Raw genomic sequence first — 25,491 nt, forward strand, 5'->3', positions numbered from 1 at the left:
TTAACCGTTTCCCACTACGTTATGCGCGATCTTCCCATATGTGTACCTTTCCCCCCAGGTCTCGCTCGTACCAGACAAATTAGTAAACTGCCGGTAAGTGTAAATTTAAAGTAATTAAATGCCAAAAAAAGGATAAAGAGAAAGAAACATATTTAATTTTGGATTATGGAAACCGTAATCCTGATTGGCGCAATCATTACAATTTCGTCACATTAATTGGAAGGTGCAGGGGTGACATCACCATTCTCTTTTTATATCCTTTTAACCGGCTTGTCAACCTGTCGTCACCCGCCATCTTACATTCCTTCACAACAACTTTGCAATCATCCCTCCATACATTCATGTATACCATACGCCATGTCAACCCAAGGGACCAAGTGTTCAGAGCCCAGTCCCAACAATGTTACTCTCCCAAAGCGTGACCCAGGCGCATCGATGGGCGAATATTTTCCACACAACTCCTGCCTTTTTTCCCGCGGGTAATCCTGGTTGACACGACTCTAGCTCACGCACGGGCCTCTTGCCGCCGGCCGCTTTGCCACAAAAGACAAAATGTTCTTGATGTTGCAAAAGTATTTTATCGTCTTTTCAGTCGGATATATCCTTCCTCTGTTGCTTCTCAGACTCCGAGCTGAGATTGAGCAGGCATGGCGTCAATTTCAACAGCGCAAAAACCTAGTTGCGAGTGGCCAGAGTCCATAGCGACGTTTGAAGGGCTTTTTAATAGGTATTGTCCGTGGTCCTTTTGTCTTTGTGTTGGTGCAAATCATTCGTGAAGGAAACTAATATATTTTTAGCAAGCTCTCGTCATCCGTTCTCAATATTCAACATCTCTCTTTTCCGATGGACACCATCCCTCCCCTCGTCTGCCATGCTCGAACCACTCCTGACATTGGCTTCTAATATCCTGCAGCCTGAACAACAACCTACAATAAAAGCTCTGATTGGTCTCCAGACATACACAACCCAACTTAGAGATGCCGTTCGCGTTAAACAGCTGGATACGGGAGATAAAGAGGTACAAGGACGGCTTGATAAACTTGTGAAGAGTTATGCCGCTTCTGGAAATGTGATTGCGAGGATTCTATGGGAAGCAGATGGAAATGAAGGCAAAATGAGCTCACATGATTTACATGTTGCTTTGAAGCAATCGATTGGTAGCTTCTTCGCCGTTCGTTCATTGCTTGAAACCTCCTCGGCTATCAGATACGACACACATATTCTGGGTTCCATATTCCCATCCGTTCCACCTTACCACCAATCATTCCTTTCCCCCATTCTCGAACACTGTCGACGTACCATCACATCTCTCAAGGCAAACCCCTCCCGTCCACTTGCTCACTCCAAACTGCCCAGTGCTGCTCCCCAGCTTTCGAGAGGTTTAACAGATACTGAAGTCACTTGCCTGCTCGGATATCTACAGACTATCAATGAGGGGCTCTCAAATATTGGCAAGATTGACTCTCTTAACTCGACGCCACTCATGGGTAGGATGGCAAAAGCGAAAGAGAAGCATATGAAGCAAGAGAATGAGCATCGACTTTTGAGAGTGAGGATGGAAGTCATGTCGCTCATGTGTGACCTATTGTTGAGTATGACGAATAAGAGGATGAGTGAGGTGAAAGCTAGAGCTGCGCGAAGATTGAGTAGAGAGGAAAGTGAGGAAGCCGCGGAAGAGAAGGTGGAATCTGAGGCTAGTAATAGGAGTAAAAGCAGAGGGAAGAGCAGGAGCAAAAGCATCGACAGTATGCCCGACACCAATACCAACAATTGTGTTTCCCTTTGTGCCGCCACCTCCACATTCTCATCATCCGATACTCCCATCAGTTTTATCGAATGGGAAGTCCTGGCGGAGAAAAGTCTTATCAACTGTTTCGATTTTGCCACTTATTCTGCTAAAAATGATCGTATAACGGTTCTTACAAAGTCTATTAATCATTCAGACTGGCTTGGTGTCGCTTCTCCCCAACTGAAACCCGGTATGAAATCCAAATCGCAATCTTCCTCTCCATCGCATCCTTGTCCCTCGTCCTCAAATATGTCCGACGATGAAGACTTTGATCTCGATTCCTCCACATCCTTTATCTCTGAAGACGAGAATGATGAGGACGAAGGCTCCTCCTACCGGTGCCCATTACGCACCCTCTTCGCCTTGCACGATCGCTATGAAGAACAGCGTCTCGCTATCTGGCTTACGCTCCCTACCCCAAAGCGGGGCAAGATGACAGCATTTATGAGAGGTGGAAAAGATGAAGAAGTGGGGAGAGCTTGGGATGGCTTGGGAATGAGTGTTATGTCGGTGATTGGTAGGTATGTACACTACCTTAGTTTTCAACTCTCCTTTTTCCGTCTTTCCTCCTTGATTCGAGGGTTTTCGATCGTCATCAATGCCGCTTGTATCGTCGCTTTCATCCCATGGGAATTGAGCTGACGTTTATCTTCTACGCCACCCTCTAGCTCCAGCTTAATTTCATACGGCCTCGCACCTGATAAGCTCAGCAAATGGACAGATCTTATTGCTGTCCGGCAAGCCAAGAGGATCCGGAAAAAGGGGAAGGAAGACGGTCTAATCTAATCTAATCTCACAAGCACGATTTCTTAATCAGAGCGGCGTATGACCAAGGATGGGGATTTGGGAGGTATTGAGATGTCTTGTAAGCAATAATGGAGTAATACAAGGGCTATGAATACTGCATCTGAGGAAAATAAATGGCGGCTTGATGATTGATAATTGAGAATAGATGAAGGATTCAGATGTCACAAGCTGGTGTAGATTAGAGTGAAGCTCGTGACTACGAATGTTCGTTTATGGCCGTCAGAGGTAAAGAACCCTTTTTTATTCCGTAAATACTTTCTTTTATCTGACAGTCCGACGAGGAGTTAGGCATAGATGTAAAGTTATTAAGACAAGACGTCTTTACACAATGCGGTGGCTAAATAATCGCTCTAGCCTGCCGTTATCCTACAAACCTGTACTGTGCTCTACCAAATGTTTTATTCATGTACTTGTTCCAAAATTATCACAGGTCGACATAGTCGCCTCGAGGGTAAAAGGTCTATTGTGTGCAATTTTGACATCAGTTGCGATTATAATTGGGAAATATCGGTGGAAAAACGTTGTGAAGAAACTTGAGGCTAAGAGAGCAAACCGATAAATTTCAAAGGTTCATTGGAAGATGATGGCAGATTGATGTCCCCAATGGAAGGAAAAGCAGGACTGTTGGGAATGAAAGTCAATTATTTGATAATACAAACTCCAAAAGCGATGTATCGATTACAGTCCTCTTGTTACCAAAGTAAGACCAGAAAGCGGGACCAAATCTTAATCATAAGGGTGTAAGTAGCTCTTCTATCGAAATGGTCACATCATCGTTACGGCCTGATCAATTTCTCAATCTATTAACCCTTACCCCTCTGACTGTTTTTGACATTTTCCTTTGCCATTTCCCCTCTCTTGCTTCAAGTTCCCCAACGACTATTCACACTTCTCAATTCAGCTGACTACCTTTGCATCCATCAATCGCTTCAAACACGACCATGGCTTCAGTCCTTCTTGGCGAGCCCAACTCGCTCCCTTCGGGCTCTACGCCCGAAAAACGACGCAAGGTCCCTAAAGTCGCTTTCTATGTCGCCGGTTCTGCTGTAGGTTCCTTTCGTCATGGATCGTCAATGTTATACAGAATGCAGATGCTGATCTGTTGTTTTGGTGAAATAGTTTGCGCTGACAATAGGGCTGACAGCGATGGTGATACCCTACGTCCGGCAAGCGGCAAAGACGATGAACGGCCCTCAATTCATGTCGCACCGAAACCTCGAACACTTGGCCTCTCGACGTTTCCCTTCTTCTTCATCATCCCCTTTCCCTTCTTCATCCACCTCGCCGCCATCCCAAGTCCGAGATAGCCCTCCACCTGTCCCACCTTCATCCGCCCTCAAATCCGCCATCCCAGCCTATTCGAGCGCTAGCATATCAGCAGAGATCCCAATTTCTGAAGAAGACATCAAGCATCTCGGGGGAGGATCCGAATCTACTCTTATCCAGGCAGAAGAGTCTGCGGAAACGATCAAAAGCCGGTTATTCAATGCTCGAGAAGAAAAAGCATTGTATGGTTCATCGCTCATGCCTTTATCGTCTAATACTGCTTCGAACGGGAAGGGAGAAGGGGGAGGGGATAGGATGGAAGGAGCGTTACTTGGTGCGAAAGCGTTGATGTTGGCGACGACATTAGTGGTAGGATTTACGGGTCTTGGAATGTGGGCGGTCGGGAAAGCTGTGGGGGCGGAAGATGTACGTTCTTTCTTTCCTTTGCTTTCTTGGCGAGGTCGGACGCTTATTAGAGCTGACCCATCCTTTCCATCTTTCCTGTGCTATCCCAATTATGTGACGTCTATATCTTATCATTCCCAAACCAGCCTGCCGACTTTGCCGTCAAAATGAGACAACAACTCGTTCTTTCCATGCCTCAATTAGTTACGAGCGTCAACAGACCCGGAAGGAGCACGGATGGTTTTGATGGCGAGGCTATTGATAAGTGGGTCAATGAGCTGGAAAGGGAAGAGGTGGCGAGACCTAGTTAGGATGAGAGGAGTTTGAAGAGTGTATGTAGCATGTGGCGAGGGATAGTGGCTGAGATGGGGAGAAAAGGGATGGAAAGGAGATGAAGGCTAGTAGTAGAGTTTATCAGGCTCTAGCGTATGACCGATAAAACACGATGCTCTTGTCATTTTCATGGCATGGATAACTTTGCATGTACCACGGCAATATAAAGCTTGCAACTACCCATATCCTATCTGTTTTCTCCTTGCGGAGGCTTATTAGGCGATCCATAGAATCGACCAAACCTCCTCACGTTTGTACATCGGTTCTCTGTTCTACTGCAAAGTTGTCCTGGAGCTTTAATACGTACTGTTTGACTTTAAGTTTGGACCATGAGGCAAGTGTTTCTCTTTTTCAACTGTCGGATCACGGATACCGAACGGGATCCAAGTCGAAGGGTAGAAGTCGAAGAGTAGATCACTTGATGAAAGACGGAACCGGATGCGTGGCCGATCGCTTGTCTGACGTATTTGCCACGCGATAGTCACATGGCTTAGGTTATTTTGCCTCCACATGCCCAAAACCCAACCCAGAATGCCAAACGCAAAACGGCTCCGGCATTTAGAACCGCCCAAAAAAACCCTTAAAAACTAACTTTAAACTGCCGTAGCCCGACTGATTTTTGTCTTTCATTTTTGTTTCTTGGTGCGACATGCGTCGTTTTTGAACCTCAAGCTCAGGGTAAAAAAAAAAAAAAGGCATCTTGTTTTCGTGAAATATTACTTTGGTCGTGGATTGTTTATATAAATGCACCCGTACCCGGGGTGTGGGATTGAGATCCAACCTGTTTGGGTCTAACAAAAGTCTTCTTTCCAAATGCACATGCTTTTACATACAATCTATACACATACTCTGATTACTGTTTTTTTTTTTATAATACTACCCCCGGACAGCTTGAACAGGGGAGCTCCATAGCTTGCAAACATTTCTTACACCCAAATGCCGCTCCCACCGAGCCCGTCCCAAGGTTTGGGAATAACACTTTCCAACTCTCCCCACCCTCCTTCCCCGCTCCGGATATCCACTACCAGTTCCCCTCCGCTCGAACCCCGGGATCAGGCTCGCGCTGGTGCTTATAGTCAAGGATCGCCGACCAAGGCCGGGGTAGCGAGCACGAGATTGAGAGTCAAGACGAACGACCCCGACCACTTTGTCCTGCGGCCCACCCACTATACTCATTCGCCCACGGCCACAGCGACGGGAACGGTAAAGAGTCTACGTACTTCCAAACCTCTTGGTCCCCGATCTTCCCCGCGGGTTGGTATCTCTCCCTCTGCGCGGATTGAAGATCAGCATGTCGAATCAGGGGACAAGGGGTTTGACCAGGGAGACAGAGCGGGCGGGGAGAATGGATTGCGAGTCGAGGTGGAGGAGATGTACAGAGATGAGGGTGAGGAGTACAGAGATGAGAATGACGAAAACGAAAACGATGACCGCCAGCGCCTCGTACCAAGCTCCAACGCTAATGCTGCGCAACACCTCGCCCCGTCGCGCGCACCGTCTTCAGCATCCGTCATCTCCAGCACATCCTTTTCCGCTTCCACGCACCACACGTCGTCGAGCAAGGCGGGCAAGATGGGGAGGATGAAGAGTAGCGAGGTCCTGCGTCGTCGGGGGGTGGCTAAAGAGGGGGGGAGGTATATGCAGCTAGAAGGGGGTGGAGATGAAGGGGAAGATAAATTTGGAGATGTAGAGGGGGGTGGAGATGAAGGGGAAGATAAAGGTGGAGAGATTATTCGTTCGCCGTTATCCGAGGGAAACGGTGGATATCAAGAAGAGCAGCGGTAGGTTCATCTCAATACTCTAGAGTATTCTATTGATTCGTACTTGCTACGGATAGACTCTCAACAACCGCGACGTATTCATTCCCTTACCCACCTCTACGGATACAGCAAACCGTTCAAGAGACGGACATGCCGCGGTCAATGTCCCAGCCAATGCACCTGTACTCTGTCCCTTCGTTTTTTGATCCTTCTTATACTACCCCAAGCTCGGCGGGTGAGTATGGGGATTCTTATCGATATAGGGATGTGGAATTGCGGTCAAGACCAAACGGGCGATACACGGACGACGAATTACATTCCCGACCATGGAGCGAAAGCACACTGGACCATTTCCCCGTTTCACACCTACACCCACACCAGCACGCACCCCGGAACGCGCCACGTCCGAACGCGCCAAAGCAGCGGGGACGATCGCTGTCTGACGGGGCGGAACTGCTGGTGCGGCAGGGCACGCTGCTGCACCCTGCGTCGGGGACACAGCGGTCGTCGCAGGAGCTGGGGATTCTTCTTGGGGGCGCGCGGTCGAGGCGGCTGTCGCGGGACAAACTGCTGCCGGCGCCGAGTGACGTGNNCGCGGGGGAGCGCGGGCCTGCGGGTGGGCGGCGGCAAGGTGCGTGTGGTGGGGTTTGAAGGTGAGTGATCGCTGGGGGGGTGTCCCGATCTGACCGTTCGCAGAGCTGGCGTCGGCGCGGCACGTGTTCTACCACCAGGCGCGCGCGCTCGACTCGCCCTCCCCCCTGTTCGCCTCCCCGCCCGACGCCGACGGCTTCCGGCTTGCCGCCCCGGGGGCACACAGCATCCCGTTCTGCTTCCCCCTCCCCCCCGCGGCGGGCGCAAAGGGCACGTTCACCCCCGCGCACCGTGGCGGCCCGAGCGTGCGCTATGTGCTCGTGGCGTCCCTCAAGCTGCTCGCGCCCGCCACCCGCAAACGCTCGATCGCCCACTTCTACCGCCCCATCGTCCTCCTCCCCCGCCTCGACCCCGCCCGCGCCCTCGCGCCCAGCACCGCCCCCCTCGAGGCCGCCACCGAGAAGGGCCTCGGCTGGAGTCTCGCCGGCGACAGGGGCGCCGTCCGCCTGCGCGTCGCGATGGGCAGAGCCACCTGGGTCAGCGGCCAGCGCCTGTGGTGCCACGTGGGCATACGCAACGGCAGTCTCCGAAAGGTGTGTCCTCTCGTGCTCGGGCGCACAGCTGACTCTTTGCGCCGCAGATCAAACACCTCAGTCTCGCACTCCTCCAGGACGTCCGCACCTTTGCCCCCGCCCCGGCGGCGCACACCGACCAGCCGGTAGAGACGCAGCGGAAAAAAGTGGCCGAGGAAGCCGTCCAGGGCGACTTTACGACCCATGGCGCAGGCCGAGTCACCGGCAAAGGGTGGTGGACCGGTGTCGAGCCGGGCGAAAGCGGGCATTGGGATATGAGTATTCAAGTTCCTGTACGCTGGTCTTTTTATTTTTCCAACTCCAAGCAACTAACATGCCTGCTAGACCGGACTGCTGTCCATCCGCCGGACCAAACTCGTCGACATTTCCTACACACTCCGCGTCACGCTCAACAACTCCATCTATGTCGATCTCCCCGTCACGCTCATCAGCTTTTTGTCGATTGATCCGCCCCCCATGCCCAGTGGAAGCGGAGCGACCGGAAGTATGGGGATCGCAGAGTGGGCCGCCGGAGATACAGACGCGCAGGTGCATAAAAGTCTGGTGCGTAGCTTTACCCATTCCGTACTCATACTCCGCGCTCACCTCCACGGCAGACTCCGACACACACCCCGGCAGCCCGACCGAGCAGTACGACCCTCCATCCCGACCCATCACAACCGCTCGTCCAGCCACCTCCATCTCTTCCCGTCTTTGAACCCCACTCCCAACCCGAGAGCTCTACCAGCACATACACCTCTCCTTCCAAAGCCGCCTCTGCTGCTTCCCTGCCCAACCTCTTGACCATCCCCACATACTCCCGCGCCCACGCCCACGTCCAATCAAACTCCCCACACCTCTCTGCCTTCTCCGGCTTCTCCCCCCACCCAGAAACCTACCCCGAAGATGACCCCCACCTCGATATAGACGACGAAAACCAGGACACAATCTCCCGCGCACAAAATCGCGCAAAGGGCAGACAGAGGAGTTTGATGATCATCCGCGCAGAGATGGAGCGGGAGGACGAGGAGCGGAGATTGTCTCTCGCTCAAGCATGGGAGGCGGATACGCAGGGAAATACCCATGAGGGAACGTTTGAGACAGACGTCGAGCGGACGCCCATGCCGGAACCGTCCTCCTACTTGCCAAGGACGGAGATGGACACTGCGACAGAGACGGACATGCACCGGGGTATCGAAGAACTTTTGGAGATGGAGGAAGAAGGGTGGGATTTCGATTCGGTTGATGGACATCCTGCCTCTCCCCAGCCCAGCCAGCCGTGCCAGCCTTACCAGCCGTGCCAGCCTTACACCAACCCCGAGATGGACACCATACAAGCCCAAAGCTTTCACCAGCACGTACAAAACCATGGACAAGGACAAGAGTTGGAATTGGTGGATGAAGAGAGACATGAATTAGAACAAGTCCTCCCCCACCCCTCTCACTCCCACGAGCTCGAACGCTACCAGGACGAAGAGGACGACGTAGACGAAAGGGATAGGGATGATGAATCCCACGCTTGGGGGTACGACGATGAGCTCGCTCTTCATTCCGAGGATGAACATGACAGAGGGGATACACCAACAGCCACTCCTCGACGCGCACGTCCCCGAGCATTATCATCTGTTGCGCCTGCCCCTGCGATCGCAGCAGAGGCCGAAGGCGAGGCCGAGGGCGAGGGCGAGCAAGAAAAGGAAGAGGCAAAGGAAGATGGAGAGGATGGCAGAACAGGAAAACAAGATACCCCCGCCCCTCAAGCCCAAACACAAACACAAACACAAACACAAACACACGTCGAACCTGTCAAACGTCACATCTCCGTCCGAGTCCCTCCCCAGCTCCTCCCATCTTTATCTTCCACCTCTGTCCCGTCCCCCACCAAAGCCACCGACTCATCACCGACCAAAACGATTATCCGATCCGGCAGCGTCCCCTCCCTCCGCGCAAAAGTCAGTAGGGAGGCTTTGAACGAGAGGTTGGAAGGCGTTGTGAAAAAGTCTGGGATCGTCTCGTCTTCAATGTTGGCGACGGCGACGGCGACAGCGACGACAACGACAACAGGGAGAAGGGTATCGGTGTTGAGTAAAAAAGAGTCGATGAGCTCGTTGGCGTCTGTTGCCGAAGTGAACGTCGGCGGCGGCGGCGGTGGGGGAGGAGCAAAAGTAGTACAAAAGAAGAATTCGTTTTCGTTTGCGACACCAGGTTCACCACTAAAAATCAAGATCCCCCTCTCACCCACTCCAAACGCCACCACCACCCCTTCCATCCCCTCACCGAGAAAGACAAGCCGTAACCCAAGCCCCACAAAACTCAGCTCCAGCCCCATCTCCAAAACAAACCGCAACCCCAGCCCGACCAAATCCCCGCTCATCTCCAAACCCATGGAACGAGGTCCTTCCGACGCGTCCGTCAAATCCCAAGCTACAAACGCGCCGCCGCCCATCAGCAGCAGCAGCAGCCAACCACCGCCGCTCGCCTCGCCACGAGCGTCAGATTCGGCATCGTCAGAGGGCAGATGGCTGGAAAGCCCCCGTGGGGAAGAAGACGTGCAGCAATTGCATTTCCTCTCGCCTGCAAGTGGTGGCGGTGGCGGTGGCGGTGGGTACCAATCGTTCTCCCCGCTCATCTCTTCGCCCGGGAGCCCGCACGACGGTCTCGAGTGGGGGTTAGTGCAACAACAACAGCAGCAGCAGCAGCAGCAGCAAGGCCTTGGTTCACCGTTTACTCTTCTTTCCCTTCGTCCTCCAGCCGATTCAGTCATGTCCCGCCTCTCCCTCCCTCATCCCCGCTCGCCCTACTCTAGTGGCGACCACCAGCCCATGGCGAAACACGATTCCCTCCCAATCCCATTCGACGACATATCGATCCACGCCTCCCCATCTTCCACGCCTTCATCGCCTTCAAGCTGCCATAGTATGCTGCCGAGCGTGAAAACCAAGATTGCGCAGATGGAGAGTAGAGAGGAAGCGTTGAGAAAGTTTAGTGTTTCGGGATCGGCAATGTTGTCGTCGCCGCTGCCGTTAGGATCGTCGAGTAGCCAGAGGCAAAAGGTTGGTGCGCGAATGGAAGAGTCGAGTCCCGAGAGGGGATGGAGGAATGACCGAGGGGAAGAGAGAAAACCACCCATCAAACGGAAAAGCTACACCACCGCCCTCGCTCCTCGACCCAATCGAACCGAATCCAAAACCTCTTCCCCCGCATCGCGACCCTCAATCCCCCGCCAAACTTCAGCCTCCACCATGCACTCTTGCCAATCCATGTCCTCCGGCTCCTCCTATGAGTACTATGACCCTATCTACGCCCCCGAATCAAACACAAGTACGCCCAAGGTGCCCAAACGGCTTCTTCCTACTTCACCCTCGGCGACGACGACACCGACCGCTAGTCCAAGAAACTCTGTCGTCGTCGTCAATAACGGTCGCCTTCCAATCTCCTCTCCGGCATCGACGAAAAGCACAACGACGTCGTACGGGGATTTGATGGGCACCCCAAAGCTCGATCCGTTCGGGCTGGGATATACGTCCGGTGGTATGAATGTGGTAGGGCCTGGAGGGGGACGACTGCACAAGGTGGACGAAGAGGGTAGGGCGTGAGGGGTTTAAGGAGGAAAATGTTCGTATGCAAGTCGGTGAATAAGGGGTTTGGATGGAATGATGATGGCGAGGAGATGGGCTACAGGGTGGGGATGGAACTCGTGCCGTTGTAACGAGAGATGAGGGAGGAGATTGAAAGGAACTGTCGTAATGTTTAAATGTTGAAATATAAAAGTGCGAAATAATTATAGAGTTATAAAAAAACGAGATAAAGGCGATGTTTAATGTTGTTGGTTTGCTAGTGAAAATGGACTTTGGAGATAACGTGTTGAGATATACTTTTAATGCATAGTTACGAGACATATTTCGATCAAAGAGCACAGATGACACGCACCGCTAACAGCGCGTAACTGGCACAATAGTTAAACCAGCTTTTAATCCAGTCAACTCACAACGGACGCGCATCAGCACAGTTGTAGATAAACGGTACTTTAGCCCTCCAAATTGCATAAATATTCAAAGTAAATAGATACTAGATGCATCTTTACCAAGATATTCAAGTACCCTCATGATCTCGCCATCGCCTTCATCCAGCCCAAACCTCCATACGCATGGCCATCCAATGCCATTCAATCCACTCAAATCATCCCTCCTCCGACCTAGCACCAACCATCTCCCCCCTGTTAGCTCATAGCTCTCGCTTCTACCTCTGCATTAACGCCACCCAATCATCCTCTCCAAAACCATCGCCACCGAAATCTCCTGGCCTGGCGCCGCACACGAGTACTCATGTTTCACACCATGCGCTACAAAGATTGCTCGATAATGGAGAACGATGGCGACGACGATACCTAGATGCCAGAGCTGTAGTTGTTTATTGTTGGAGGAGAGAGTGGAGAGCAGGAAGAGAGGTTGTATAATAGTTGCGATATGGATGTGGAATGTCGTTGTCAATATCAAAGGAAGGGAGGATAGGATAAATGGTATGACAGGAAAGTTTGGTCAGCAACCACCCATTCCATTTTACTGTAGATAAAGTAACGCACCTGATGGCTAGATCCCCATATATCAAACTTGCCAGGCCACTTGCATTCCGGAAAATGAAATGCGTAGAACAAAAGGCCAATCACATACGCTACGATGGATACCATGAATGGGGCTGTACATCCCACCAAAAATTGCCGCAACACAGGATAATGGGTAAACGAGTCAAATTGGATAGGATTGGATGGAAAAAGTCACGAAGTGGAGGTGGTGGGTGGTGTACCAGTCAAAAGGAGGGTAAAAGAAGGCGAACGATAAGATTTTTCAAAATCAAAAGTCAAAATATTTCAAGACGTAAAAGTTCGTCCAAAACACGAAAAGCAAGATCAGATCAAGCAATAACCATCCCAAACGTCAGTCATCCATTCTGCATGACGAAAAGAGGAAGAGGGAGATGGAACGAATTAGAGGGAGGGGGAGAGGCAAACGTACCAACAAAAGCCGATGCTTTATGCCATCCATATTGCCCAAACATGTGAACCATCGGCGCAAACATCGCGAAACACAGGAAAAGGAAGAAGGATATTCTCAGATGCTAAACAAATAGGAGAGCGCGAGTCAGCAACGTAAAACAAGGAAGAAATCCCAAAACCCCTCCCCCGTCCGACTTTCTTTGGGGTCAAGTCGAATCTCTCGAATCAAATCCCTTGAATATCTCTAAAAAGAAAAGGACAAAAAAGCTCACTTTATTTCGCCTCTCATTGAACCACCTCTGAAAAGGCAGATAGGACCCCAAGGCTCCGCATAGCATGTTAGTCGTACAGTAAAACAATGTTAATTTCGGCTGGCAGTAGAAACCATTGTAAACGACGGTGCCGAAGGATGCTGCTATGAGCCCTGTTATATCGATTGTAGGCCACAGAAAATGGTGGAAAGAGAAGGGGGAGGGATGGGCAGTGACGAGGCAAGAAAAGGAGGAGAAAGACAGAGATGAGAATTGTTGAGTGGGACAGCGGAGGGAAACAGTACGAATCAAATCGTGATACGCAAGCCAGGAGGCAAAGAAGTAGAAAGAAATGGTGGGAATTGCGGTGAAAGATATGAAGGAGCATCATTCGTCAGCTTATTTTTTGTTATACAGGACGAAAGAGTAAATGACGACGTACATGATATACCAATATCTATTGATCCGTGACATGAATCAAGGATGAAGCAATTACGGGATCAGCCACTGTCATCTGTCATTCTCATCCCCGTCATCACCTCTTATATCCTCTTCCTGCCTTCCTTCCCTCTCCTATTTCATAACATCCCTATCCACCTCTTCTCCCTCTTCTCCCACAACGCTTCAAAACACAGAAGGAAAAACAGACTTACAATCCACACAAGCCCCCCATTCAAACCACTTTCGACTCGCACATCCGCTCAACACATGCCACCCAGCTGAAGAGCTGAGGCAGGAAATAGCAGCGACAAGGTAGGCGATCACTACTGCTGTGTCGAGTGGGTGGGCGTCGGGAAGGGGAGTGTTGTACATGATAAACTGTTTTTTTTGGGCATGTTCGAGTTGATTGAAGCGTGAGAGACAGAGGAGATGATGGGAAGTAAGAAGATAGTTAAACGGAGCAAGACGGGCGATTTTTTGGAAAGGGGAGAAGGTAGGCAAGAAGTATATCGGAAGGATACGAAGGCAGGCAAAAAAAAAAAAAAAAAAAAAAAAAAAAAAACAAAGATTTAGCGGAATGAAGCTTCGCTTCAAGGAGAAAAGCAGAAATGCTTACAGGTATACAAGCGAATATGAAAAGCGTTGGAATTAAATGCGAATGTATATTCACTACAGCCATCAAAAAGAGAGCGAGATGTTAGTATGTTTATTACCTTTTGACTTTAGGTAATGGATGGGCCAAATCCGCCAGGAAGGGGAAGAGGGCGAAGACGAAGGAAAATGGAAAGGCCAAAAGGAATGGAAGTACGAACCAGTTTCGTTATGCATTGCAAAAGCAGATTTGATAAGCGGCACAGGCCCCGTCTTGAGGTGTAGCGGTATGAATCGGCTATTTCAAGGCGGGCAGGGCACGTTAGCATAAAGCTATTCTGCTTCGTACAGATATCAAACTGATATTGGGGGAACAGAAATGGAAAATAATGGGGGAAAAGGAAAGACGGAGCGAAGTAGATAAAACAACACTCACTAGCCAGTATGAATATGTTCATTATTCCTCCATATCGCAGGCAGCTCGTCGTACGTTATCAATTTTCTCCCATCCTCTGAACTTCTGAGCCCATCAGCGACGGACGGGTCTGTAGTCGTTCCCACAGCAATCAGACTTGATTTTAGGTCGACGCTTAAGTACGATATGCTTGTAAACTCTTCCACATCCTTTCTCTCTCCGTTCATCACTCTGTCCACCTCATCACCGTCTTCATCCTCGGCCTCGTCCCCATCCTCACGATCACTCCCACCCCCACTTTCCATCTCAGCTGGCTCTGAAACAGCTTTCCCCTGACTAAAGCTGATCAACGACCCAAACGCATAGCTCTGCGACCTCTCTATCTTTGCCCTCTTTACTGATGGTAACGGCGCCGCCCCTACCGATTTCGACCTGACCGCTCTTCTTCTTGCAAGTGCTCGGGTTGAGGCGGGGGTACGGTTGGGGAAAAGGTATTCTGGTTCTTCATCTTCCATCATCTCCATGTCCGGGTAATCGCTATCATTGTCTTGGTTGTGTTTCCCTTTGCCGGATCTACCAAAAGATACCGATCGCGTCCGCCTGTGTCCATATTCCCCGGGTCTCCACCCATCCCCATACTCTTGCTCCTCCCATCCCAACCTCTCCCATCCTGCCCAATCCTCTGAAGGCAGCATTGCATGAACCATGTCCACCACCCTCTTCCTCGCCCCCTCCACTGCCCCACTCTCAAAGTCTATCACAGCTGCAAGCTCATCCTTGATTTTCGCCTTATCGAGCGGAGAAAGCAGCCCGGGGTCGACAATGGAGAGCCGTGAAGGGAGGGAGCGAAGCCACTCCCGGTTAGGTATAGAGAGGGGCATGTGCACAGATAAAGAAGGAAGGTAGTTGGAAGCTTCCTCGCGAAGGGCAGAAAGATGATTGAGGAGGTTGACGTAGCTGTCTTTTGTAGATGAGGAACCGGTAGTGGTGTTGTCGTTGGCGTTAGTATTGGCACTGGGGCTACCACATCTATTGGCATTGGTGGCAGTGTTACGCTGTCGAAACTCGGAAGTTGAAGAAGGTCCAGCAAGAGCAGACGAATACCCATGGTAAGGATCTTCATCATTACTGTCAGTCGACGTGGTCCAGTCCTCTGCTGATATAGAAGATGACAATGAGATCGATGGCAACCTCCCCCTCCCCCTACCACTGCCACCACCATGTAAGACCTCTCCAAATTCAGAAAGATCGTCTCCTAGCTTACGGCGGAGAGCAGCCTCAAGTTCACCAAGATATCCGAGAAGTGCAGCGCGGAGGTGAGGAATGTTGGGGATGTTGGGGCGGAAAGTGGGGATAGGAAGAGGGTGGGACATGCGTCGGCGCCATGGACTTTGGACTTGATCTTGTAGTTCTTGTGTATCTCGATGATCTTCTAACGCCATTATGGAACGAGATTTGTTGAATGTTAAACGTCGCCAAGAGAAAGATATTTATATGGGGATCGTATTACGTAGACCGGTAATTGTGCCGAAAGGTCTTTGCTGTGGTCGATTTGTGTCGATTCAGTCGACGTAAGTTGCCCGTTTTTGGCGGTTTTGTGGTGCTGGGTTCCAAGAATGGGGTAAACAAAATGAAGAGAGAATATAGGAATAAACACAGTACAGTAAGATGGAAATTTAATACAACGAACGTGCAGCAGCGGCGGCGGGGATTTGACTCTCCTTGCATAATTCAAAGCGCGCAGCAGTCATATCATAATTCTAACGACCAACGACTTCTATATGCATTCCATTCCACCAGGCACCCTGCATCAGAGTCTCACAAATTCACAAATAAATCTCACATGCATGTCAGATGTGTTACATGACTCCGTCGGTTTGAAAAATGGCTGTGATTAGAATATGAAAACACGAAACACACGTGGCTTTCACGTGAGCTCTTCGGCGACGACGGCGCGAAGTTTTGACCTGGCGTTGGTTGCACCGCAAACCACAATGGTAATGACATTAATTTCAAGTTTGAATATGACTTCGCATTCCGAAGCAACTACCTGCGGTTCGTCTTTCGTTCTCGACGACTATCCCATTGTGAGTAGCGATAAACTGATAAAGTATTTCAAACTGCGGCAGCGTTCGTTGACAGAGCTCAGCTTGTACTGCTCAAAGCTACAAGAAGAGAAGTCGCAGGAAGCAAACATACATCTCTTTTTACAGACATGACATTGAAATACAATTAATCCTTCAATCACCCTATATGAAACAAGTGTTCACGCAAACTAGAACAAAAAGTCGGAGACCTTCTGTGCCTTGGTCCTCTCGTGTGAGGCTCTCTGGGCTTCGCTGGCCGCGGTGATGGCCGCAATGTGCTCGAGGTCTGTGTGGACATCAATGTCCTTAGCTGGGATAAACAGCGACAGCTTCTTCTTCTTGTAAAAGACCTCGATACACTTGAAGAGGATCAGGAAGCCGGCAAAGATGAAGATGGCACCATAGGTGAAGACGAACGTGTCTCCTTCCCAGCTACCCGGTACCATAAGGGCGTAACCGCTGCGGATGTCAGTCACTTTAGGAAGGCTTCTGGGGCGACGACTGACTCACCTGCAAACAAAGGCGATAGGCGCCCAGCAGATGACCCACCAGCTCGACAGGGGCTGAAGATATGCTCGTACCGGGAGAAAATCGTTGTTGAGCAGTCCTTGAGATTTGAGTCCGGCTCGGAATCGCATGTATGTGCTGACAGAGTCAGCGAATGCTATTTGGACAGTATCACTTACAAAGCGATGGACGTCCAGGTCACAAGATTGGCAGCACCGACAAGTGACAGGAACCAGTTGAGTACCACGACAGTGCCGGATCCGAGCGAGAGATAGGCCAAACATCCGAAAGCCAGAATGGCCAAGACAGCCACATATGGGACACCTTGCTTGTTGAGTCGCTTGAAGACGCTGGGAGCGCCGCCCTTGAGTGCGAGTGAGTAGAGACCTCGAGAAGAGCAGAACACAGCAGCTGTGTAGAAGGGTTAATTCACGTTTCTTACTTCAGCTTAGTTTGACTGTGACTCACCATTTCCAGTGGAAAAGATACTGACAAGAACAAGCGCGTTGACGAGGTCCGGAAAGAAGGGGATACCAAGCCTGTTCATGGCTACAAGGACATCAGAGGAATTAGCAGGGTACAATCAAGCTGATCACGAAGATTTGGCTCACAAATGATGTAAGGACTCTTGGCGGCGCCAGGAGCACCAGCAGCTATGGCACCAAGAAGTGCAGGATCATTAGATGGGGCGTTGATACCGACACAGAAGCCTCCGAGAACGAAGAAGAGGATGATACGGTAGACGGTCGAGTTGAAGGCTTTGGGGAGGACGCGTCGAGGGTTTCGAACTTCGCCGCCGATAAGAGAGATCCAATCGGGTCCACCGAGCCTGCGAACGGGCATGACCAGCATCAGTGGGAAAGGAACAGAAAGCAGCATGAACCAGTGGCTCGAAAGTGGCACATGTGTGGCCAGATCGCACTTACGCGAAACACGACCAGAGAACGGCGTCCCAGATGCCTTTGAGCTTGAGGGCACCCGTCTCGCCAGCAAGCGGCCCAGGGTTCTTCCAATAGCGGAATCCAAACTTGTCATGTTGGGGGTTACCGCCGCACATGGCGATGAAAGTGTACATGACCAGCCCGAACTGCAGGAGAATCTTGGTGATACTGATCCAGAATTCGACTTCACCAAACCATCGTACCGAGTAGAGTTGGAGCAGGGCGAAGAGCACGAGACCGACCGTGATAGCGACGGCGGGGTGCAGAGTAAGGGTCCAGTACTCGATCATGACGTTGAATGCGGTTAGCTCGAAACAGACAAGTGATGCTTGGCATAAGAGGAACTGCCGCATATGGCTTGTCAGATTGTGTTCCGTATGTATCATTTTTTTTGACACAATCACTCACGTTCCATCCGAGGGCGTTACCTATGGTGGACGATGCTTAATGTTACTTCAACTCGTCGGTTAGAATCAGCAGCTTACCAAAAGCCTTGTCCACATATCTTCCGGCGAAAGTGATGAAGCCTCCGTCAAGGGGAAGAAGCGTGGTCATTTCGATTAGGCAGTTGCTCGCGCCAAAGATCACGGTGGACCAGATAATGATACCGATGAGGAGACCGAGGGGACCCGCTGCGGTCAAAGGCGAACCGATACTGACAAAGAGGCCTGAGCCTACGGCACCAGAGATGGACAAGAGCTGGACATGTCGCATACGCAGACCTCTGTATATGTTATCAGCGAATGTGGCAGGGTAAGCGGAATCGTCTCACCTGTGAGGGTCATTGGCCAGATCATAAGGCGCGGGGGCATCCTCCGGAGGAACCTCATTGACATCAAGGCTGGTGGTGAGTTCCTTGTCGTGGTCAATTGATACCTCAAAGGTGTGCTGCTTGGAAAAGGCGAGGTCAGACGACATCATGGGATGAGTCATGGAGAGGCAGGCGAAGCTGTCCTGTCCCCACTGCAACATATATATATATATAGGCTGCATTTTATCATCGAATGCGGAGTGCAGTTCCCGGGATATCCATCTTGGACATCGCTTAGACCTCGCTTAGTGAGATCGGAGTCATGAGTCTATCATCCACGTCTTCGCGGCAGGAAAGCATCCCGAAGCATATCGCGAGAAGCAAGATACAACAATCGCAGACCTGGGGTCCAGATTAGTCCAACTCCGGCCTGGGGTCTCCAGCAATGTCCGATAAGGGCAGCGATAAATGTTGGATGCCTTGGCGTTGGCGCCTAAGGGAGGTCGAATGCCTGTCCGTTAAGCTTGCTAGCCTGAGACTTCACGGGAATCAAACGCGCTGACGACGCCCCTCATAGCCGATCGATCACTTACACGTCCGATATAGATAGCCGAGTTGAGCAACGTTATATCTGGAGGAATTTGCTTCCGCGCGCACCGACCTGAATGACCGACCAGTTTTGATGGCGTCCAGATCCTCGACTCGTCGTTATTGTCTTGACAGCTGTCAGGTGACTGCAGGCGTGGGGTACAGGCTCGCTTAGCGATTCCCACGATGAGCGATAAGCAAGGGAGATATACATATAGTGCGACTCGAGGCTGTGGTGCCACTGATACGGTTCGTGTACAATCCTAGCCATGACGCTGGCAAGCAAGGACAGCAAGATTCTTATCGTAGGCGGTGGTGGGACTATCGGCTCGTCTACCGCCTTGCATCTGGCCCGAAAGGGCTATACGGATGTGCGACTGCTCGACATTTACCAGAACCCCTCGTTGAACTCTGCCGGGAATGACAACAACAAGGTGAGTCGCCAGAGCACAGCAAGCACTGACGGGCAGATGGCAGGGGATGACTCGGCGGGGATCTGGGGACAACTCGGTACCGAGGCGTGGAGGATGTGGACGACCGACCCGGTCTTTAAGGATCACGCTCACGAAGTGGGACGGGTGAGTCCAGAGCACAAGGAGCGGAGCACTGATGTCTAGCTCGACCTAACCTCAAAATCCGAACGAGAGGAACGACTGCGAAAGCGATACGAAGCTGTAGTGGCAGAAGGTCGAGGAGACCTCCTCGAGTGGTTATCAAACAGAGATGAGATCGTAGCGAAGGCACCTCATCTCAAGGACGCGGATATGGAGGTAGGTCATATGCAGATGAGACAGTGCTGACGGGCCAGAATTGGAAAGGATTGTATGTGAAGAAGGGCGGTTGGGTAGCGGCGAGGAACGCCCTCAACTCGGTCGGACACGAGCTACGCAAGCTCGGTGTCAAGTCTGCCTTTGGCAGCGCCGGAACGTTCGCGAGCTTGCTGCTCGCAGACGACGGCAAGGTAGTCAAGGGTATCAGAGCGGCAGACGGGACCGAGTGGCAGGGTGATCTGGTTGTCTTTGCTACCGGGGCCTGGTCACCGTCGTTGCTCGATCTCGAGGGACAGTGCGTCAGCAAGGTAGGTCACAGGTAGCCTATGGACCTCGCTGACAGCTAGGCTTGGGTCTACGCGCATATCCGCCTGACGCCGGAAGAGGCCCAGGCATTGAAAGGCATTCCAACCACGTACAACCATGAGCTTGTAGGCCTCTCGGACCGTCCCCTTTGATAGTGCTGACTCGAACCAGGGCTTCATCATGGAGCCAGAGGAAGGCACTCGCGAGCTCAAAATCTGCAATGAGTTTTCCGGGTACACCCATATACAGCCTTGCCGACCGTTCGGCCTCGATAACGACGTCAATATCTCTGTGCCTCGATCTCACGCCGACAATCCCACCGACACGATCTCCCACGAGAGTCTAGAAGACATCAAGCGACTAGTTAACCAGTGGCTGCCCCATCTCAACGGTCGGCCATTTTTCAAGACCTCCATGTGCTGGTGTACCGATACGGCCAACATGAACTGGCTCATGTGCGAGCATCCAAAATACAAGGGATTGGTAGTCGCCACCGGTGACTCGGGTCAGACGTTCAAGATGTTCCCGGTGGTTGGCAAGCAGGTTGTTGATCTGATTGAAGGCAAGCTGCCACACGACCGAAAGGACCTCTGGCGGTGGCGACCTGGGACTGGAGACAACGGGACTGGAAGGGGCGGGCTGGACCCCAAGGACCTCAAGGATGTGGAGGGGTGGAACCATGATGTGTGATTTGATATCTGTCACGCTTGCGAACGTCAAGCGAAGTTTGAAGGTCACAGAAGAGGATTCTGGGCGCTGTGCCTGTCCACGGGTCGTACATCCTCGTCACATCATGAGACTCATACAGAAATAATCGAACAAAAGCTAGAGATTGTGGACATGCAGCTACACACAATCGTTCTTTCTCTTCCAAGCCTTGACCAGTCATACTCTTCAACTACTTGCGCGTAATAATACATCGCCTTTCGAATTACAAATGAGCAATTGTCTTCACCAACAAAGCTTTGTAATATGAGGACACACCAGCTGTGTACTATGCATGCTTGAGATTGCAGATTCCGAAAAAAAAAAAAAATCAAGATTACATGCCTTGCATTGCCAGTATTACTCAAATCAGCTGGAAAAGCGCGCCGAAGGCAAGGCGGGGTCCTCGTCGGAGACCGACCGATGTCAGAAAGATCCAAAAACTCTGGAACAGAAATACATCTCATCTCGCCGTCTTAGCCTGTATCATTTCACATCCCCCTCTATTGTACAAGATTCCTATAGCAAGATAGGATACAATGGATCTCGTTAGCCTATTATCGCCTACCATCTACTATATACCATATAATTGAAACATGTTTACAGGTTATGGCGTCTGTGGCTCCAGGGCGGATCGTTTACACGTTTCGAGATCTTTCCTTCATTCGCGAGTAATACCAACTTTTTGCCACTCGCATAACTGGAATTGAAGATTGAAATTGAATACCGTCTTTAGCCAGAGATGAGATGATGAAAATTGGAACAGATTGTTCTCTCGATCAAAAGATGCACGTAAGTCAGGTACATAAGATGCACCCAAGTCAGATAAATAAAATGCACGCCAAGCCATGCAAATAAAAAACGAACGCCAAGTCAAGTCAATCAGACAAATACCCGTGAATTGCCGCATGTCATACTCTTATTATACAACAGTCTTGGAGCATTGAAGGAGAAAGAGAGTGCATACATGCATACAAGGCAAAGCACATCGATGGTTATTAAACATACTGAGGAAAGCCAAGTAGATGCCAGTTTGTGGTAAGCAGAACGAACGACGGACGGGGACGGACCTCGAAACTGGAGAAGAAGGAAAAAAATCTGGGTTGCCGCTAGGAACGAGCCGCGAAGGGTGTGAACGTTAAACCTTATTAGCTACTCTAATTAAATGGCTGTAGCCCTAATATGCCCCGTCTTGTGTAGACATTTATAATTACTCGTTACTGTTAATTAAAAGACTGCCATTGACCCCACGCTTGTTGCTTGGCGCACCAGTGTGCCAGAATGTAATGGAATCAGTGCATAGAGACCTGTTAAACGTTTGGTAATGCGGAGAACGAAGGATGGTCGGAAAGAGAACTAACGCCACTTGCTGTCCACCAACATCTACTAATCTGATCTATGACACATTTAGCTGCCTAATCTCTGTTCATTCTTTATCCACCACAAGTTTAAATTTCACTTTACGCTAGAATGCTAGTGCAAGACCCACCACCTATCATTACTCCCACATCCACCATCCTATCCATGTCATCCACCTTAGTTTATCTTTGGCAACCAGACTGGACCGGACCGTGCGAGACTATCCATTTTCAGATGTAGTGCGAATACACTCCTGCTGACTTAATAATTATTATTGTTCGTTATCAAAAGGACCCGCGGATGTAGACGGATGTGAGATCAAAGGAGGAAGGGCCTGGGCGTCGGGAGACATCGATCTATAGTGTGTGGGAAGGAACTGAGGATAAGCCCAGCAGTGGTTATTGATAAGATGAACAGCACGTGCCTTTGTAAGCCTTAACCGTCATCGCTTATGCATTCTTGTAACAGCAGATATACCTCTCCCATGATCAGATCCATCCCTAATACAGAGTTCAAGCCGCGAAATACCGTTAGGTCTGGCGTCCTGATCATGAGCTTTGTCATGGTTTGGGTCATACTCTCTCGACTTTAGGCCGTTTTGCGCTTACTTCGGGGCCGGACTACCGGCGGGTGTTGTGTAAGCCCCGCATTTGCCCCGCGTATTCCAGGAAATGTCCCGTGGGGTTCCACTCCTCCCACTTCAGGCACCAGGTACTACCTTTCATTGGATCTCCATCGGGGCTCCGGGGGATTCAGGGCCGAAAACACCAGGGGAGTTGGTCTTGGCAGATCAACAACGAAACCGTCGATAGCCTGAACCATCTATGTTTTTCTTCTTTCGCGTATATAATGCCACTGTGCTCGCGTCCGTTCCCATCCTGTCTTCCAAAGCTAATCAATTAACCTCCAGTTGACTACCCCTAAGTTTATCAAGCCGCCCAAACTATCCGCCCTTTAGATCACCGAACGACACCATGTCCGCCTTGTTGGACGAAAAATACAGTATCGAGCATACCGAACATGGGGAGGTCTTAAACAAGGATGGTGGCCATCACCATCTGACCCAACAGGAGATGAAGCACGGTGATAATGCACTCAAGTACATTGGAGATGAGCGGATTGAGGTTACCCCTGAAGATGTAAGTAACTGCTTGTCTCCAGCAACTGTTCCTCAGTCGACTGACACCTTGTAGGATAAACGAATTAGGAAATTGACTGACAAGTACATCCTCTCCCTACTTACATGGGTCTACTTTTTGCAAATCCTTGACAAGACTGTATGTCAACGTTACATTGAATCAATGAATTACCCTAATCATAACATAGATCCTCGGTTATGCCAACACATTCGGAATGTCCTCTGACACCCATCTTGTCAACAACCAATATTCTCTCCTAGGCTCCGTCAATGCCATTGTGCAACTAGCGTGGCAACCATTCTCCTCATATCTTATCGTTAAGGTCCCCGCTCGTTACCTCATGCCTGCAATGGTCTTTGGCTGGGGCGCGGCTCAAGCTTGCATGGCGGCCGCTCACAAGTAAGTCCCTTTCCATTCCTTTTCGCCATGGTAACATACACCATTTCTTTCACGCGTGTGCTAATACGAAAGTCTCTTTGTAGTTTTGGAGGTTTAATGGTTTCTCGAGCCCTTCTTGGTCTCTTTGAAGCCGGTTGTCTTCCTCTTTTCTCTCTTCTCACTTCCCAATGGTACCGTCGATCTGAACAGCCCGTTCGTGTCGCCATCTGGTACTCCACCAATGGTCTCGCCACCATTGTCGCCGCCCTCCTCTCTTTCGGTCTCAGTCACGTCTCCTCCCCTCACATCAAGGTCTGGCAGCTTATTTTCATCATCTGCGGTGGTATTACTTGCCTTACCGCTCCTATCATCTACTTCTTCATTGACGCCGACGTTCCCTCTGCCCGATTCCTCTCCGAAGAAGACAAAGCGAAAGGTATTGAACGACTGAGGGCTAACCAGACCGGTACTGGTACCAACGAATTCAAGGTCTCCCACGTATGGGAACTCTTCTACGACCTGAAGTCTTACCTCTTCTTGGCCCTCGCTTTGCTCTTGAATGTGGGCGCATCAGTTACTACAATCTTCGGTCCGACCCTCATCAAGGGCTTTGGATTCAACAGCAGAATCACTTCCCTGCTCAACATGCCATTCGGTTTCCTTCAGTTCCTCGCTATCCTCGCAGGCTGTTTCGCCGCTTACAAATTCAAGATCAAGTCTGCCGTTCTTGCCTCATTTGTCATTCCCGTCATTGTCGGTCTTGTCTTGCTCTACGTCGAGAACTCAGCCGCTGTGCTCAAACAAGCACCTGCTCTTGTTGGTTACTACCTCCTCGCCTTCCTCTATGGCGCCAATCCCATTATCGTCTCATGGATCGTCGCCAACACTGGTGGACAGACCAAGAAGGCTTTGCTCATGAGTGTCTATAACGCCGGTTCTGCAGCTGGTAACATCATCGGTCCTTTGTAAGTCTCTTTTTCCTGCTCCTACCACAACTCTGCTTAACCCCCGTTCCCCTCACGTAGGCTCTTCCAAGACAAAGACAAGCCCCACTACCTTCCCGGTATCAAAGCCACCCTCGGTATCTTCTGTGCCCTCATCGCCTGTATCGGCTTCACAGCCGCGTTCCTCTTCTTCCTCAATAAGCAGAGGCAGCGACAGCGTGTGGCCGTGGGCAAGCCTCAGTTTATCAAGGATACTTCGATGAGCAACAAGTACGAGTCTTATGGTGAGGATGATGCCGAAGGCAGGCTCGGTCAGAATGGTGAGTTTTCCCTCTTTTCGCCTTCCTTTGGACAGATTGTTGACTAGTCATCTTAGCTTTGCTCGATTTGACCGACTTCAAGAATGACGAATTTGTTTATGTCTACTAGTGCATTCAAAACGCCTGGACTCCATTCATCTTGTCTTCTGCTTTTCTTTTTTCTCCGCATTTCCACCCATCCTGGGTCTCGATTCATGGGATTCCTAGTTCAAAGGGATAGTTGTATTACTTCATCATATTAGGGACTTGGTTGACAATTAAAGTTTGAAATTATATCTTACATACCATATATGTAATAGTCATTTAACGCAACTCTTATCTTATCAGGAATTAGCAATAGTTGCTGGGCATATATTTTCGAATCAAAGATGTGATTGTAAAAACCTGGCCAATCGTTTCACACTGTGCGTTGTATTGGCCAAAGGAAGAATTGCGGAGTTACTCGTAACAGAACAATCATCCACCCCTTTTCATACTCCATAAAC

General features: G+C 50.4%; 7 protein-coding genes and 3 non-coding genes; 6 read left to right on the top strand and 4 right to left on the bottom strand.

The window, feature by feature from the left end:
• The first annotated feature begins 23 nt into the window (after positions 1–23).
• Positions 24–3,040, top strand: CNAG_05341 (hypothetical protein). XM_012198178.1 has 3 exons: positions 24–732; positions 798–2,310; positions 2,458–3,040. Exons 1-3 carry the CDS (start codon positions 648–650, stop codon positions 2,573–2,575), a joined length of 1,716 nt encoding a protein of 571 aa, XP_012053568.1. The 5' UTR covers positions 24–647; the 3' UTR covers positions 2,576–3,040.
• Positions 3,041–3,315: 275 nt separating this feature from the next.
• Positions 3,316–4,794, top strand: CNAG_05342 (hypothetical protein). XM_012198311.1 has 3 exons: positions 3,316–3,642; positions 3,716–4,288; positions 4,414–4,794. Exons 1-3 carry the CDS (start codon positions 3,538–3,540, stop codon positions 4,576–4,578), a joined length of 843 nt encoding a protein of 280 aa, XP_012053701.1. The 5' UTR covers positions 3,316–3,537; the 3' UTR covers positions 4,579–4,794.
• Positions 4,733–4,976, bottom strand: CNAG_13143. The gene has a single exon (XR_001046422.1). It is a non-coding gene; the product is annotated as a hypothetical RNA (non-coding RNA).
• A 280-nt stretch (positions 4,977–5,256) lies between these two features.
• Positions 5,257–11,420, top strand: CNAG_05343 (hypothetical protein). XM_012198179.1 has 6 exons: positions 5,257–6,381; positions 6,438–7,013; positions 7,057–7,544; positions 7,592–7,816; positions 7,869–8,087; positions 8,141–11,420. The coding sequence occupies exons 1-6, from the start codon at positions 6,303–6,305 to the stop codon at positions 11,114–11,116; spliced, it is 4,563 nt and encodes a 1,520-aa protein (XP_012053569.1). The 5' UTR covers positions 5,257–6,302; the 3' UTR covers positions 11,117–11,420.
• On the bottom strand, positions 5,423–8,055 carry CNAG_13144. Its single transcript, XR_001046423.1, has one exon. It is a non-coding gene; the product is annotated as a hypothetical RNA (non-coding RNA).
• Positions 11,392–15,892, bottom strand: CNAG_05344 (hemolysin). XM_012198312.1 has 9 exons: positions 14,233–15,892; positions 14,018–14,094; positions 13,822–13,874; positions 13,418–13,583; positions 13,207–13,221; positions 12,786–12,937; positions 12,533–12,635; positions 12,103–12,215; positions 11,392–11,920 (listed from the first exon to the last, which is right to left on the bottom strand). The coding sequence occupies exons 1-9, from the start codon at positions 15,651–15,653 to the stop codon at positions 11,771–11,773; spliced, it is 2,250 nt and encodes a 749-aa protein (XP_012053702.1). The 5' UTR covers positions 15,654–15,892; the 3' UTR covers positions 11,392–11,770.
• Positions 15,893–16,216: 324 nt separating this feature from the next.
• On the top strand, positions 16,217–19,004 carry CNAG_13145. The gene is made up of 4 exons (XR_001046424.1): positions 16,217–16,298; positions 16,361–16,936; positions 17,003–17,180; positions 17,253–19,004. It is a non-coding gene; the product is annotated as a hypothetical RNA (non-coding RNA).
• CNAG_05345 (amino acid transporter) lies at positions 16,392–19,066 on the bottom strand. Its single transcript, XM_012198180.1, has 9 exons — positions 18,519–19,066; positions 18,232–18,470; positions 18,155–18,174; positions 17,732–18,090; positions 17,417–17,634; positions 17,274–17,354; positions 16,985–17,216; positions 16,809–16,943; positions 16,392–16,757 (listed from the first exon to the last, which is right to left on the bottom strand). The coding sequence occupies exons 1-9, from the start codon at positions 18,737–18,739 to the stop codon at positions 16,487–16,489; spliced, it is 1,776 nt and encodes a 591-aa protein (XP_012053570.1). The 5' UTR covers positions 18,740–19,066; the 3' UTR covers positions 16,392–16,486.
• A 67-nt stretch (positions 19,067–19,133) lies between these two features.
• Positions 19,134–21,675, top strand: CNAG_05346 (sarcosine oxidase). XM_012198181.1 has 6 exons: positions 19,134–19,519; positions 19,556–19,663; positions 19,703–19,855; positions 19,894–20,163; positions 20,203–20,286; positions 20,333–21,675. Exons 1-6 carry the CDS (start codon positions 19,355–19,357, stop codon positions 20,849–20,851), a joined length of 1,299 nt encoding a protein of 432 aa, XP_012053571.1. The 5' UTR covers positions 19,134–19,354; the 3' UTR covers positions 20,852–21,675.
• Positions 21,676–23,080: 1,405 nt separating this feature from the next.
• Positions 23,081–25,394, top strand: CNAG_07869 (hypothetical protein). The gene is made up of 6 exons (XM_012198533.1): positions 23,081–23,364; positions 23,419–23,502; positions 23,552–23,763; positions 23,847–24,707; positions 24,768–25,006; positions 25,063–25,394. The coding sequence occupies exons 1-6, from the start codon at positions 23,200–23,202 to the stop codon at positions 25,113–25,115; spliced, it is 1,614 nt and encodes a 537-aa protein (XP_012053923.1). The 5' UTR covers positions 23,081–23,199; the 3' UTR covers positions 25,116–25,394.
• The last annotated feature ends 97 nt before the right edge of the window (positions 25,395–25,491 follow it).

The sequence above is a fragment of the Cryptococcus neoformans genome, chromosome 14 (genome assembly GCF_000149245.1).
Source record: "Cryptococcus neoformans var. grubii H99 chromosome 14, complete sequence".
Taxonomy (NCBI): Eukaryota; Fungi; Basidiomycota; class Tremellomycetes; order Tremellales; family Cryptococcaceae; genus Cryptococcus; species Cryptococcus neoformans.

Coding starts and splice junctions, on each gene's coding strand:
- CNAG_07869 (XM_012198533.1), top strand. CDS start 23,200: ATGTCCGCCTTGTTGGACGAAAAATACAGTATCGAGCATACCGAACAT. Junction 23,365..23,418: donor TTGAGGTTACCCCTGAAGAT/GTAAGTAACTGC, acceptor GACACCTTGTAG/GATAAACGAATTAGGAAATT. Junction 23,503..23,551: donor TGCAAATCCTTGACAAGACT/GTATGTCAACGT, acceptor ATCATAACATAG/ATCCTCGGTTATGCCAACAC.
- CNAG_05344 (XM_012198312.1), bottom strand. CDS start 15,653: ATGGCGTTAGAAGATCATCGAGATACACAAGAACTACAAGATCAAGTC. Junction 13,584..13,821: donor TCATATTCGCTTGTATACCT/GTAAGCATTTCT, acceptor CAAAAAAAACAG/TTTATCATGTACAACACTCC. Junction 11,921..12,102: donor TATGGGGATCTAGCCATCAG/GTGCGTTACTTT, acceptor AAACAACTACAG/CTCTGGCATCTAGGTATCGT.
- CNAG_05346 (XM_012198181.1), top strand. CDS start 19,355: ATGACGCTGGCAAGCAAGGACAGCAAGATTCTTATCGTAGGCGGTGGT. Junction 19,520..19,555: donor CCGGGAATGACAACAACAAG/GTGAGTCGCCAG, acceptor ACTGACGGGCAG/ATGGCAGGGGATGACTCGGC. Junction 20,164..20,202: donor AGGGACAGTGCGTCAGCAAG/GTAGGTCACAGG, acceptor GCTGACAGCTAG/GCTTGGGTCTACGCGCATAT.
- CNAG_05342 (XM_012198311.1), top strand. CDS start 3,538: ATGGCTTCAGTCCTTCTTGGCGAGCCCAACTCGCTCCCTTCGGGCTCT. Junction 3,643..3,715: donor TCTATGTCGCCGGTTCTGCT/GTAGGTTCCTTT, acceptor TTGGTGAAATAG/TTTGCGCTGACAATAGGGCT. Junction 4,289..4,413: donor AAGCTGTGGGGGCGGAAGAT/GTACGTTCTTTC, acceptor TTCCCAAACCAG/CCTGCCGACTTTGCCGTCAA.
- CNAG_05341 (XM_012198178.1), top strand. CDS start 648: ATGGCGTCAATTTCAACAGCGCAAAAACCTAGTTGCGAGTGGCCAGAG. Junction 733..797: donor AGGGCTTTTTAATAGGTATT/GTCCGTGGTCCT, acceptor ATATATTTTTAG/CAAGCTCTCGTCATCCGTTC. Junction 2,311..2,457: donor GTTATGTCGGTGATTGGTAG/GTATGTACACTA, acceptor GCCACCCTCTAG/CTCCAGCTTAATTTCATACG.
- CNAG_05345 (XM_012198180.1), bottom strand. CDS start 18,739: ATGCAGCCTATATATATATATATGTTGCAGTGGGGACAGGACAGCTTC. Junction 18,471..18,518: donor CTGGCCAATGACCCTCACAG/GTGAGACGATTC, acceptor TAACATATACAG/AGGTCTGCGTATGCGACATG. Junction 18,175..18,231: donor ATATGTGGACAAGGCTTTTG/GTAAGCTGCTGA, acceptor CGTCCACCATAG/GTAACGCCCTCGGATGGAAC.